Here is a 14764-nt window from a genome sequence, read left to right as displayed (position 1 = left end):
ACATGTGCCTTTACAAGTACGACACAACATGTGGTTCATGCACGATGGAGCTCCTGCACATTTCAGTCGAAGTGTTCGTACGCTTCTCAACAAAAGATTCGGTTACCGATGGAGTGGTAGAGGCCGACCAATTCCATGGCCTCCACGCTCTCATGACCTCAACCCTCTTGATTTTCATTTATGGGGGCATTTGAAAGCTCTTGTCTACGCAACCCCGGTACCAAATGTACTGTAGAGATTCTTCGTGCTCGTATTGTGGACGGCTGTGATACAATACGCCATTCTCCAGGGCTGCATCAGAGCATCAGGGATTCCATGCGACGGAGGGTGGATGCATGTATCCTCGCTAACGGAGGACATTTTGAACATTTCCTGTAACAAAGTGTTTGAAGTCACGCTGGTACGTTCCGTTGTTGTGTGTTTCCATTCCATGATTAATGTGATTTGAAGAGAAGTAATAAAATGAGCTCTAACATGGAAAGTAAGCGTTTCCGGACACATGTCCACATAACATATTTTCTTTCTTTGTGTGTGAGAAATGTTTCCTGAAAGTTTGGCCGTACCTTTTTGTAACACCCTGTATAAGGGGTTAAGTTATCAGAAATATTTGTTTCTCAGTATTATTAACAGATTATTAACACGTAATCAACTTGGATTAATAGCTGATGGCAATAGCAAGAGTCTTGAAAAGAGGCTATAAGGTGAATATAAAAAAGGGAAACCAAAGGTAATGGAATACAGTCTATCTAAATCAGGGGCTACTGAGGGAATTAGATTAGGGTACGAGACGCTAAAAGTATTAGACGAGTGTTCCTATGTGGGTAGCAAAGTGCTAACGATGGCTGAAGCAGAAAGAATAAAAAATGCAACTGGAAATTGGAAGGATGGTGTGTGCCTGAAAAATAAAAAATTGTTGACATCGAATATAAAATTTAAATATTATGAAGGATTTTCAAAAGGTATTTGTTTGGAGTCTATCATTCTACGGATTTGAAACATGGGTAATAAACAAATCAGAAAAAAAGAGAATAGGAACTTTATACTTGTGGCGCTAAAGAACAATGCTGAAGATAATGTGAGTAGAACGGATAACTGATAATGAGATACTGAGATACTGAGTCAAGTCGGGAAAAAACGAATATATGACAAAATTTATATGAAAGAGTGGATCGAGTGATCCAAGGAATCGTCAGTTTGATAATGGTGGGGTACGTGTGTGTGTGTGTATGTGTGTGTGTGTGTGTGTGTGTGTGTGTGTGTGTGTGTGTGTTGGGGGGGGGTTTGAGGGGTTAAATTGGAGACTAATTGAATAAATCGCCTTGAGATAGGAGTAACGGAAGTAGTCTGTAATAATCATACAGAGATGAAGAGGCGTGCACTTAACGAACTAGCGAGGACAGCTGCATAAAATCATTCTTCGGAATGAAGATCACAACACCGAATAACAGGGATGAAAATGTAACGTTCTTACACATTCCTGCGACTTTATTCTTACAAAGATGGGCCTCTGCCATCTTGTAGGGCCCTTATAATGGTGGCAGGCATGCTACTGCACATTCCTATACGTTCACTAATGAAATAATTAATAAATCATCGTAGTATGAGTAGTAGCTACTACTGAAAGAGTAGGAGTGGAATTTCTATTTTCAAGTGAATCGAATAGACTAACTTCCTGTTTGTAGCTACTTAGCTTCTATGAGCTGCCTTTAGGACAACTACCAGACAAGCAAGTCTTTAGTTTCACGTATGCCTGCAATGATTGAACGGTTAAAGGAAACAGGGAAAGGTTTAACACATTATAAAGGCTTCATCGATCGTGATTATGCCCTTTGAGTAACATGAGACTTGGAATTTACCGATTTCGAAGACTTCACAGGCATCGAGAGCCGCATATGCGCCTGACGATGCTTCTACGGCAACCCACCTTACTGCAGTGGCACGCGCTCTAGTCGACTCAACTGGCGTTTGAACTCACATTTTACGTGAGACGATGCAAGCAACCGATGTTCCTGCAGTTCAGTCCACATTTGCTCTGTTCTCGACAACTTGTGTAACATTTCTTCTTCATTGCTCAAATTGTATTAAATAGGATTTATAACAAGTTTGTCTTCGTGGCCATGATCCACAATGAGTACATAATTTCGTTACACAAATTTAAACCCCTTTATCTACAGTCTACTTTACTTACTCCCTACACCTAAAACTTTCACCAATCTCTGGCAGCTATTACATCGACATTCAACTTTCTGCCTCCACCACGACTAAGCACAGCCCAATCCTAACACACACACACACACACACACACACACACACACACACAGATAGAAAGAGAACTGGAATGAACAGTGATTTGATTTCATCATATACACTGTGCAACAGAATTAAAGGGTCGCGTTTTCGAAGTACTATTATTCTCTCCCTGGCGACGCAGAAGTTTGAAATTTGTCTCAGAGGTGCCTACAAGCTTTCTGTATTGTTCTGCAAAAGCATGGCACCCTGCGACATCACCCTCTGCCTCGACAACACTTAAAACGGTAAGGTCTCGACGCAAAAAAAAAAAAAAAAAAAAAAAAAAAGGCCAGAGCTCAAAAGTTCATGTGACGCTCGAAGTGGGTTATTGGGTTATTGATGTCACGTTGGCACCAAATTTCACCACAATTTTGACTGACATAGCCGTGAACGTGTCACACGATGGGAAGGTCGTCACACCCCTCACCACTTATTTAGACGCCTCTGTGACGGAGGTCAGAACTGCGATGCCCAGTGTTGGAATCATGCTATTTTTTTATTAGTGGCCGAGGCAAACATTTCGGACACACTGTCACTCAAAGAAATGGTTCAAATGGCTCTGAGCACTATGGGATTTAACATCTGTGGCCATCAGTCCCCTAGAACTTAGAACTACTTAAACCTAACTAACCTAAGGACATCACACACATCCATGCCCGAGGCAGGATTCGAACCTGCGACTGTAGCGGTCACGCGGTTCCAGACTGAAGCGCCTATAACCGCTCGGCCACTCCGGCCGGCACTGCCGCTCAGAATCGACACGAAAAGGCCCCAGGGTGTGGCATAACGGGAGTCAATGAAATTACCTCTTTCCTTGGTACATTGATTCCCACACATTTCGAGGTCGACAATGACAGTTTGCAGTGGATTGAGAAGTCTTTGGTACTGATGATGTTTCCCTAGCGCTTCAACCCTTCTCTAAGGACATCGTAGCCGTGCAGAGGCGTCAAAAAAGGGGTGGATGTGGCTCAGAGGGGCTGTGACGACATTTTCGTAGTGTGACGTGGCCACGGTGACATTGGGTAAAATTGCGGTCAAATTTAGTGTGAGTGTGGCATCATCAACTCACGTTGAACTTCTGAGCCCCGGCCTCTTTCTCGCATGTGTCAAGACGTTGATGTCTGAAGCGTCAGCGAGGCCGAATGTAGTGTCACAGGGCGCCATGTATTTGCACCATTACAGACAGAGGTTGTAGGCACCTTTGTGCCAAATCACAAACTTATGCGTCGCAGTGGGAAAGAGTGATCTTTTAATTTCGCTGCACAGTATACTTCGTTAGACTGGAAAGACTTACGGAAACAAATAAAATAAAAAGAGAGACATCAAGTGAACACACAGTTACGACGACGAGTCACATATCTTGTTAGAAAATCTGCAGGTAGTGCCAGACTAATAGTTGATTTCCAGAACAATGAGCTTACAGAATATGGAACCTGCGAAAAAAAATCACAGTGCAAGAGGTAGTTCGTCACACGGTTAAACTGCTAGGAAGTTTCGAATCAGCACACAATCCGCAACAATATGCTAGTTGCGTTTGGAAAGTAAAGCTGCGTCTCAGCTTTTCAGAAATGATCGGCAGACTATATACTACAACTTCTTTCTCAGTTCTGCACGTCACGTTTCACTCGCTTACTATTGTTTCTTCTGAACACAAATACATCCGACTTCGTATTTTAAAGACAGAATTCCTACTTTATTTAACAATAGTCCTCTCAGGGATCGCAACAATATTTTGAAATATATAGAGGTCGTCAAACACCGAAATCGAATAATGCCGTCATTTACTCATATACAGACAAGAATTCTGACGGAAATTCACGGATGCGACGCTGGCGATCTTCAGTGTTATATGTACGCCGCGACATTTTCGGGGTGTGCCCAGCAGTCGTTGCATGGGAAACAATTGCATGTGATTCAGAGTACGTGTTCATGGCTCGTAGTGGTCTGTGCATGTTACTATAATTACATCTAGTTCTACACCTATACTCCGCAAGCCATCGTATCGTGTGTGGTAGAGGATACTTTGTGCACCACTGCGATTTCCCACCTTCGCGTTCCAGCCACGAATGGTGCGCAGGGAAAACGATTGTTGGGAAGCCTCCGAACGGTGTAGAATCTCTCTGATCTTGCCTTCATGGTCTGTTAACGAAATACACGTAGGAACAAGTAATATGTCGGTTGACTCTTCTAAGGAAAGCACGCTCTCGGTAATTTAACAGTAAGCTCCGACAAGATGCACAATGATTATTTTGTAACTTCTGCTACTAGAATTGGGTGAGCTTCTATATGATGTATTCGCATTTAGTAAATAAATCCGTGGCGGAATGCGCTGCTCTTCTTTCGTTCTTCCGTATTTTATGCGTCAATCTACTCTTACTAGATATGAGTCACAGACTGACGAGTAATTCTCAAGTATCGGTCGAACGAGGATTTTGAGAGCCACCTCTTTTGTGTGCGGATTATACTTCCCAAGTATTCTTGCAAAGAATGTTATTCTGGCATGTGCTTTTTCTAAGAATATTTTTATGTCGTCGTTACACTTTAAATCGTTCCGTACTCATACTCCCAGATATTTAATGGATGCGAATGCTTTCAGTGACTATTTGGCAACAGTGTAGTCACACAATAACTGGTGTCTACGCCTATTTATAGGCAGTATGTTACATTTGTTTATACTGATAGACCACTGCCAACCCGTAAAACAAGCGTCGGGTACTCTGCTAGTCTTCCTGCATTTCCGTACAATTTTCTAGCGTTACTACTTCTCTACATACAACAGCAACAGCCTCACGGAGCATCTAAAGTTATCTAGCGGGTCATTTATACAAACTCGTGGTGAAAAGTAATGCTTCCGAATGTTTTATGTAAAACCTCATAAAGCTTTTTAAATAACAGAAACGTTTTAATATTCTACATCTTTATTCTTCGTGTCTACATACTTATTTCTTAACATAGTCACTCTGGCAAGGAACACATTTCTCACAACGAGAGACCATTTTATTAATACAGTCACTGTAGAATGTGTAAAAATGGCTCTGAGTACTATGGGACTAAACTTTTGAGGTCGTCAGTCCCCTAGAACTTAGAACTGCTTAAACCTAACTAACCTAAAGACATCACACACAGCCGTGCCCGAGGCATGATTCGAACCTGCGACCGTAGAGGTCGTGCGGTTCCAGATGGTAGCTCCTAGAACCGCTTGGCCACCCCGGCCGGCCACTGTAGAATGTTTGACTTTGTTGAGGGAGACACAATGTCATCTCTGCTTGTGCCGCTTCATAACTATCAAAATTAAGTCGCAGAAAGTGTTCTTTAAGTTTCCGAAACATGAAAATCGGATGGGGCCAAGTCGGGACTGTACGAACAATGACCGATGACAGGGCACGCAAGGCCGCGGGTTGCTGTAGGTACTGCAGCACTCGAGTGTGGTCTGGCTTTGTCATGCTGAAGGAGATGGTGCACCATGTATGGACTAACTTTTCGAGTTCGTGCTTTCAGTGATCTGAGATTTTCTAACGTGTCACCATAGTTACAATACACACCACCATGTTACATGCTACAATACGGAGCCCTCTAGCGGCGAAGGGTTGCCACTTACGCCAGCGAAACGGAAAGGTCGACTGAATAATATGCATGGCATGTAGTACCTCGATCCATATTCCGAACAGAATAAAAAATTCGTTGTTTTTCACCGCGGTCTCATACATTCACTGATCAGTCAGAACATAAGGGGCACCGGCCTAATTGCCTGTATCTCCATCGCTGACAATGATAACACCGGCTACGCCTCGTGACATAGAAGCAATGAGGCCATGGTAGGTAACTGGAGGGAGATGGAAACACACCTGCACACACAAGTCACCTAATTCCCGTAAATTCGGGGGAGGGGGACAATGAGCTTTGAGCTATGTTGAATCACATCCAAGATGTATTCGATGGAGCTCAGTCTGGCAAGTTGGGGGCCAGCACATCAACTGGAACTCACTAATGTTTTCTCGAACTACTCCACCACACTCCTGGACTCATGACATGGCGCATTATCTCGTTGGAAAATGGCACCGCTATCAGGAAACATGATCGTCATGAAAGGATGTAAGTGTTTGCAACCGGTACGATACCCCGTGACCGTAATGGTGCCTAGCACGAGTTCCATTGGACCCATGGATGCCCATATGAATGTTCCCCAGAGCATAACTGAGCCGCAGCCTCCGTCTCGCAGTACAGGTGTTAACTAGCTGTTCGCTTGGAAGATGACGGATTCGCGCCCTTCCATCGACATAATGAAGAAGGCATCGTGATTGGTCAGATCATGTAACGCTCTACCACTGTGCCAATGTCCAGCGACGAGCGTCACGTGCCAATTTCAGCCGTTGTGGCCAATGTCATGGTGTTAACACTGTCACATACATGGGTCGTCGGCTACAGAGGCCCATCGTTTGGAGTGTTCGGTACACTGAGTGTTCAGACACACTTGTACTCTGCCCAGCATTAAATTCTGGTGTTAGCTCCACCACAGTTCGCCGCCTGTCTTGTTTTGCCAGTCTGCCCAACCTATGACGTCCGACATATGTCTGACCAGCGGCCGGCCGGGGTGGCCGAGCGGTTCTAGGCGCTTCAGTCTAGAACCGAGTGACTGCTATGGCCGCAGGTTCGAATCCTACCTCGGGCAAGGATGTGTGTGATTCCTTAGGTTAGTTAGGTTTATGTAGTTCTAAGTTCGAAGGGACTGATGACCTCAGATGTTAAGTCCCATTGTGCTCAGAGCCATTTGAACCATTTGTCCGACCAGCGACGTCTACACGTGGTTTCACTACAGTTCCAGCATGTGCTGAAGACACTCACGACAGCGCTTCTCGAATACCCGAGAAGTTGTAGAGTTTCCGAAACGTTCATACCGAGTCTCCGGGCCATCACAATCTGCCCTTGGTCAAACTCAGACAGATCGCGCTCTTTTCCCATTCTGCACATGGGCAGCACGCTTACTGATACTACATGCACCGTGAATGTGTCTGGCTAGCAGTCATTCCTCGCCAGGTAACGCTGCTATCGCCTGGATAGGTCTACATGGATAGTAGGTCGGTTGCCATTATGTTCTGGCTGATGAGTGTATATCGTGAATAGTACTGGTTCTATAACACGTCCTCGGGCCACATCCGAAGCCACTTTTACGCTCTGAAGGTTTCTCTCCATTAAGAATACATGCTCTGTTCTGTTGGTAGGAACTCTTCAGTCCAAAGTGTCCTGTTATTCCGAACTCTCGTATTTTGTTTCTAGAGGACAGTGCGGAACTGTTTTAACCATTATAATGAAGAAAGCTAGTGACGTAAATTCTAGAATTTCATCAGGTAGTCAGTTGGTAGACCCACTAACGATCGTTAGCGTGCGTTTAGCTTATCAGGCCCTGGAAGATTATTTATTTATGTTCAGGGTTTACGCTTCATGGCCAACAATACAATTTCAAATCATCTTCTGCTACGCAAATTGTAAATTCTCAACCGAAAACTATCAAAATTCAATAAAAAATACAGTAAATGGAGCTTTTCATCCTTTCACTCTTCCAGCGAAGGAATCCAAAGAAAGACGCGAGTGCTGTACTGACAACGCGGCTTTCGAGTGTGACGTCACGCAGCATACTGGACAAAGGCCGGCTATTCCTTAGTCTTCATCCACTGTGCACCGTGTTACTGTGGTAAGTACGTAATTATAAATATCAGGCTTTTCTGTTGGGTTTATTATTTGTTGCTGTTTTTGGTGGTAGTCTTTTATCTTGGTTGATTTTTCCTATTCCTCATGTGATTGCTTTGCCTTATTATTTAAAGTGTACAAGTGACTTGCCTCATCTTCATAATCGACTGCCATAGTTTTTATTCATTTTTTATAAAAATAACTGGATGAATGGTCGGCTAAGGTTCTGGAACTCGAAGTGCTTCTACACCTCATTCCACATTCCAAGGAAGGTGGCGTAGCTCGCTGATTCCATCAGCATCAGCGCCTCCTAGCGGTCGCTCAGCACCATCTAAACGCAGCTTTATCTTCGATAGCTTAATAAAGCTCGCTAGGGAGTGAGTTTACTTCTTATATAGCCGAAAATGCATATAAAGTGCTCAAAAATGTTTTATACCATCTTCGTTATTCACCTAGCTTGTGCTTTTTTATAGCCGGCCTTTTTGTCTTTTCTCTTTTAGAAACAAGACATCGCTAAGCAATGGACGAAAAAGAAAAGCCGCAGTAGAGCAAGCTTTGTGTCCAATCTTCAGTTAATGCCGCGTTTGCTCACTGCTTTGTCTGTCACCAAGTACCGACGGAGTACTTCAGGTTTGGACAGAGCCATTTTACGGGAGAAGAGTTTTCAACAGCGGGTCTTGGCCACCACACTGATGTACATTCGGAGACTCAACCACTTTCGTGTGACACAAAGCATTGATATTTGCCTCGTAGCGATCTCCTGCCATTAACTACAACCGTTAATGACCGCTGCCTAGAATTTATTGGTAGCAGATACCCCGAGGACATTGCAACAGAACTGTACGTTGTCTTTTTGGAGCTAACTGGGAGAGCTGTCAAACAGTATACGATCAGTTTGGCCTCTATACATCTACTACGAATGACCGTACGAGTCCCTCAGGAATGTGTTCATATTCGTTTGAGGTTACCGAGGAACTCCTGGAATGTAACCTGTATCAATGAGACTGCGTTCCCTCCATCGACGACAGCAAGATTTTTCTGACGCCTGACAACAGACGTAGAAGAATGTGGATGTGGCCAGGTAGCGATATATGTCGGAGGTATGCAGTCTCACGAGTTCAGCACGCATACGCCGGTAGCACATATTTTGTTCCGGCATCGTTTACCGACTACACAGCTAGTATAAACGCAAGGTTGAGGGTTGCATACAATGTAAATCAACTTGCTGCTGTCACCTCAGCGCTATACTGGCTTCCTCCCTACCCGCTGCAGTTGCGGAGTATAAGTGAAATCGGCGCGTCTGCGGTCGCTTCCTACTCGTGGACTCTTTCCCCCTTACTAAATCGTGCAAGTGTGTAACGCTCTGACGTAGCACGAAAGCTCGGTGCACGATATTGCTTTTGTAGTGAAGCAATGGCAAAGCGAAAATGACTCTCGGGATCAGATGGCCGCCAACGAAGCTGTATTCATGAGACTACAGAGGCGGTGAAACGAAAGTTCATTGATTTATTGTATACAATTGCAGATTTGCTTCATAAGAGAGTAATATCCCGAAAAAGCTCGATTTACTGTCTACACTACAGAAGGAAAGCATGCAAAGTTCGTCAAATCGAAACAGGTAATAAGTTTACAGCAATTTTTTATCTTCGATGCTGTGAAATAGATCTATTCTACTGCAAGCTCATTGCTTTCCATGTTTTGGGAACTGATAGTAAGGACCAAAACAAGAAAAAAAGTCCAGTAAACATGTGCTCCAAAATTCGTACCTTAAAAGTTGTGAGCATTTGTTCATTAGAAGAGTTGTTTCAAACTAGCGAAAATAAACAAGTGCTTATAGCTCTTAAAGTATGCGTTTTAGAGAACATGTTTACTGGCCATTAATTCTTGTTTTGTTCCATACTACCACTTCCCAAAATATGGAAAACAAAGAGCTTGCAGTAGAACATATTCGTTTCACATCATCGAAAATTAAGAATTGGTCATAGCTCTTAAGATATGCGTTTTAGGGTCCATGTTTACTTGACTTTTTTGTTTCGAATGATCATTCCTGTCATATCCCTGACTATTGACCGTCACTTCTGAAACACACTGTATATATGTCCCTCAGGAATGTGGTCATAATGTACATATATACGTGTACAAGGTGGTCAGAAACTGAAACGCTTAAAAAGGTGTTCCAGGGTAGTTTGCGATGAGAAACAGTTGTTAAGAATAAAATTTAATGCCTTGCGAAACTTCATCCTACTGTTCATCATTATTAAATTGTGAACTGAGAGTATCTGCTCCTGGGTGCACGTTACACACCAGTACCTGATTTTGGTGTCTCTGCCTGGCTATAATATAACTGACATCTTCCGTATCTCCCGTCCTTTCCCCAATACACCTCCTCCACTTGTTATTCTTGAACAGAGTATTCACTATTATTAGCTGATATTTACTGCAGAACTCATAAAGTCTTTCTCCTCCCTCATTCCTTATGCCAAGCCCACATTCTCCCATAACCCTTTCTCCTATTCCTTCTTCTACAACGACATTCCAGTTCCCATGATTATTAGATTTTCATCTCTCTTTACCTATTGAATTAGCCGTTCAGTATCCTCATATGCTTTCTCTGCCTCTCCATCTTCCGCTTGCGGCGACGACATGTGTACCTGAATTATTGTTCAAAAAAATCTTATGGGACTTAACTGCTAAGGTCATCAGTCCCTAAGCTTACACACTACTTAACATAAATTATCCTAAGGACAAAAACACACACCCATACCCGAGGGAGGACTCGTACAGTACAGTCCATGACTGCAGCGCCGTAGACTGCTCGACTAATCCCGCGCGACCCTGAATTATTGTTGTCGGTGGTGGTTTGCTGTCGAATCTGATGAGAACAATCCCATCACTGAACTGCTCACAGTAATTCACTCTGTCCTGTATTCTTATTCATAATGAATCCTACACCCGTTACATAATTTTCTGCTGCTGTTGATATTACCCTATGCTCATTTGACCAGAAACTCATGTCTTCTTTTCATTTCACTCCATTGATCACCACTATATCTAGATTGGGACTTAGCATTTCGCTTTTCAGATTTTCTAGCTTCCGTATCACGTTCAGACTTCTCACATTCCACCCCTCGACTCGTACAATGTTATCCTTTCGTTGGTTATTCAATTTTCCTCTCATAGTCACCTCCACCTCGGCAGTCGTCCCCCAGAGATCCGAATGGGGACGTGTCAGGAATCTTTTGCCACTGGAGACATCATCATGATATTTTTTCAATTATGGGTCATATGTTCGGAGGATACACATTACATGTCTATAATGCAGTGGTTTCCATTGCCTTCTGCATCTCATGCCGTTGATCATTGATGATTCTTCCATCTTTTAGGAGTAGTTTCCCACCCCAAGGGCAAGAGAGTGCCCTGAAGCTCTGTCCACTTCAGCGCCCTCTTTGACAAGGCCTTTGGCAGAGAGAGGAAGACTTCTTAGACCGGAAGTCTTCGGCTGCCATTGCTCATAATTTTTGCTCAACTGTTTGAAAATAAAATTACGTAAGGGGTTTTATGAAACGTCCCCTTAGAAAAAATTTATGAATGATTGTGCTGGTAAACCCCTTACGTTATTTGATTTTCAAACAGCTCAGCAAAACTGAACGTACTCAGACATTTCTCTCTTTACTTATTCTGATCTTCACTATATTGACACACAATATTTTTAGCGCAACGCAGTCTCTTTCAAAAATCCCTACAAAAGAATGGCCCTGACTAACAATAACCTATACCTTTCATGAATCACTTACCACACAAAAATCTTCATTACTCGAACTACTGCAATACAGCGAGCGCTAATACTGCCAGCTAAATATAAGATTCTAACTACTTGAGGCACTAACTACTGATAGGCATAGTTAGCAAATGAAAGTTTTTGATAGAGAACAAACAATGTATTTATCTTAATAGTGTATATATATATATATATATATATATATATATATATATATATATATATAGGGTGAGTCACCTAACATTACCGCTGGATCTATTTCGTAAACCACATCAAATACTGACGAATCGATTCCACAGACCGAACGTGAGGAGAGGGGCTAGTGTAATTGGTTAATACAAACCATAAAAAAATGCACGGAAGTATGTTTTTTAACACAAACTTCCGTTTTTTTAAATGGAACCCCGTTACTTTTGTTAGCACATCTGAACATATAAACAAATACGTAATCAGTACCGTTTGTTGTATTGTAAAATGTTAATTACATCCAGAGATATTGTAACCTAAAGTTGACGCTTGAGTACAACTCCTCCGCGGTTCGATCGTGTGTATCTGAGAGCACCGAATTACGTAGGGATCCAAAGGGAACGGTAATGGACCTTAGGTACAGAAGAGACTGGAACAGCACATTACGTCCACATGCTAACACCTTTTTATTGGTCTTTTTCACTGACGCACATGTACATTACCATGAGGGGTGAGGTACACGTTCGACGGGCGTTTCATAGGACGTGGAGGACGCATAAATTGGCCAGTCCGTTCTCCTGATCTTACACCTCTGGACTTCTTTCTGTGGGGTACGTTAAAGAAGAATGTGTAACGTGATGTGCCTACAACCCCAGAGGATATGAAACAACGTATTGTGGCAGCCTGCGGCGACATTACACCAGATGTACTGCGGCGTGTACGACATTCATTACGCCAGAGATTGCAATTGTGTGCAGCAAATGATGGCCACCACATTGAACATCTATTGGCCTGACATGTCGGGACACTCTATTCCACTCCGTAATTGAAAACGGAAACCACGTGTGTACGTGTACCTCACCCCTCATGGTAATGTACATGTGCGTCAGTGAAAAAGACCAATAAAAAGGTGTTAGCTTGTGGACGTAATGTGCTGTTCCAGTCTCTTCTGTACCTAAGGTCCATCACCGTTCCCTTTGGATCCCTATGTAATTCGGTGCTCTCAGATACACACGATCGAACCGCGGAGCAGTGGTACTCAAGCGTCAACTTTAGGTTACAATATCTCCGGATGTAATTAACATTTTACAATGCAACAAACGGAACTGATTACGTATTTGTTTATATGTTCAGATGTGCTAACAAAACTAACGGGGTTCCATTTAAAAAACGTAGGTTTGTGTTAAAAAACATACTTCCGTGCATTTTTTAATGGTTTATATTAACCAACTACACTAGCCCCTCTCCTCACGTTCGGTCTGTGGAATCGGTTCGTCAGTATTTGATGTGGTTTACGAAATATATCCAGCGGTAACGTTAGGTAACTCACCCTGTAATATATATATATATATATATATATATATATATATATATATATATATATATATATCAGTTCATGACATCCAGTCTTACAAATTTACTGTCTCTGATGGACACACGTCCAGATCATCCGCTCTCAAAACTCCACTATCTCATTATCTCTCCCCCCACATCCACCACTGCTGGCGGCTCACCTCCAACTGCGCAACGCTACGCGCTATTGACAGCCAACTGCCCAACACTACAATAGCAAATTCCAACAAAGCAAACCAGCCACAGATTGCACACGGCACAGTCAGTGATTTTCATATAGAGCGTTACATGGCGTTACCAACATAAAAACCTAAACAGCCTACTTACACTATCATCAAAGAATTCTTAGTTTGTTGTAATTACTATTGCCAGTTTTAGATGCTAGGTTATTTCTGTTTTTTTTTTTTTCCGGCGTCTGTTCGGAGTTGTGGCACATCTTGTTTCTCACAAAGCTTTCAAGGCTAATAATGTATTTATTATTTCTCTTGTTTCTGCAGCAATTCTCGCTATTGAAAAGAGAAATGTTGAGAGATATCGTGGTGGACGTCGCAGAGATGGAGCGTTGACGCTGGCGAGCGGAAACGTCATCCCACGGTGTCACGAAGATCTCGCTGGCGGTCACTGCAACTGCCGCAGTGGTAACGAGGCGATGCTTCAGCAGAGGAAACTCGACGCCCCGAGGAAGTCGTCGATGCTTCCACAACACCGTCTCCGCTGCCATCAGCCTGCGTCATGTCGCCTGCCAACGTCACAGTTGCCATTTTATTTATTTATTTATTGTCATTTCTTGCGTTGCTACAGTAAGCCATTTAAAACAAAGAGTGGTAATATATGCTATGGAATCGAATAAAGTGACTCATTGATGAATTACTAGCCTCATTGGTAATTTCCCTAAAAGAAAAATGATTAATATAAAGCACAGAAACAAAATAAACTCACTCCACAGGAACATCCAATTAAGGAAGGGGTAAAAGCGTCACCCACACATAACACACTTGGCACTATACTATTTAAACTCGGCTATTACGGCTGTCGTTGAAAGGTCCGCTATTTTCTTTGAAGGATAAATACACTATTTCCTCTTTACTCGAATTCCTCTCCATTGTTAAATTAAAAACAATATTGTTTAACGCTTAATAGAGTATAACAAATCATAAAAAACAGCATGGTACCTGACAATGAATACAATCTTTTTTGATTATTGAGGAAAAAGTATTAATAAAATTACAAATTCACAATTTTTTTCTGAATCAATGTTGCCACATAATCATATAGCAGTACCATTACTTCGATTATGTAAAAATTAGTATGTATGATACTACTGCCCGACACACAGACCGTAGGATGATACAGAAGTTCACAATTAGAATCGACGTTCTGGAGCGCATAGTCTGTTAAAAACTTCATTGTGATCCTGTGTATTGTTGTATTTCTTGGTGCGTGATTATATGTATATTACTGTAAACTTGCCCT

At 42.5% G+C, this 14764-nt stretch overlaps 1 protein-coding gene across 1 annotated transcript in view; it reads left to right on the top strand.

Moving 5' to 3' along the window:
* LOC126473712 (sialin-like) overlaps positions 1–14158 on the top strand; it is a 135728-nt gene extending 121570 nt beyond the window's left edge. Inside the window, exons 10-11 of the mRNA XM_050100956.1 lie at positions 7851–7978; positions 13789–14158. Of these exons, the coding sequence (XP_049956913.1) occupies positions 7851–7948 (98 nt within the window). The 3' untranslated portion in view covers positions 7949–7978; positions 13789–14158. The remainder of the gene's footprint in view (positions 1–7850; positions 7979–13788) is intronic.
* The last annotated feature ends 606 nt before the right edge of the window (positions 14159–14764 follow it).

Source organism: Schistocerca serialis, chromosome 4 (genome assembly GCF_023864345.2).
Source record: "Schistocerca serialis cubense isolate TAMUIC-IGC-003099 chromosome 4, iqSchSeri2.2, whole genome shotgun sequence".
Lineage (NCBI taxonomy): Eukaryota > Metazoa > Arthropoda > Insecta > Orthoptera > Acrididae > Schistocerca > Schistocerca serialis.
Note: the sequence above shows the minus strand (reverse complement) of the source record. Positions and strands in the feature narration are given on the sequence as shown.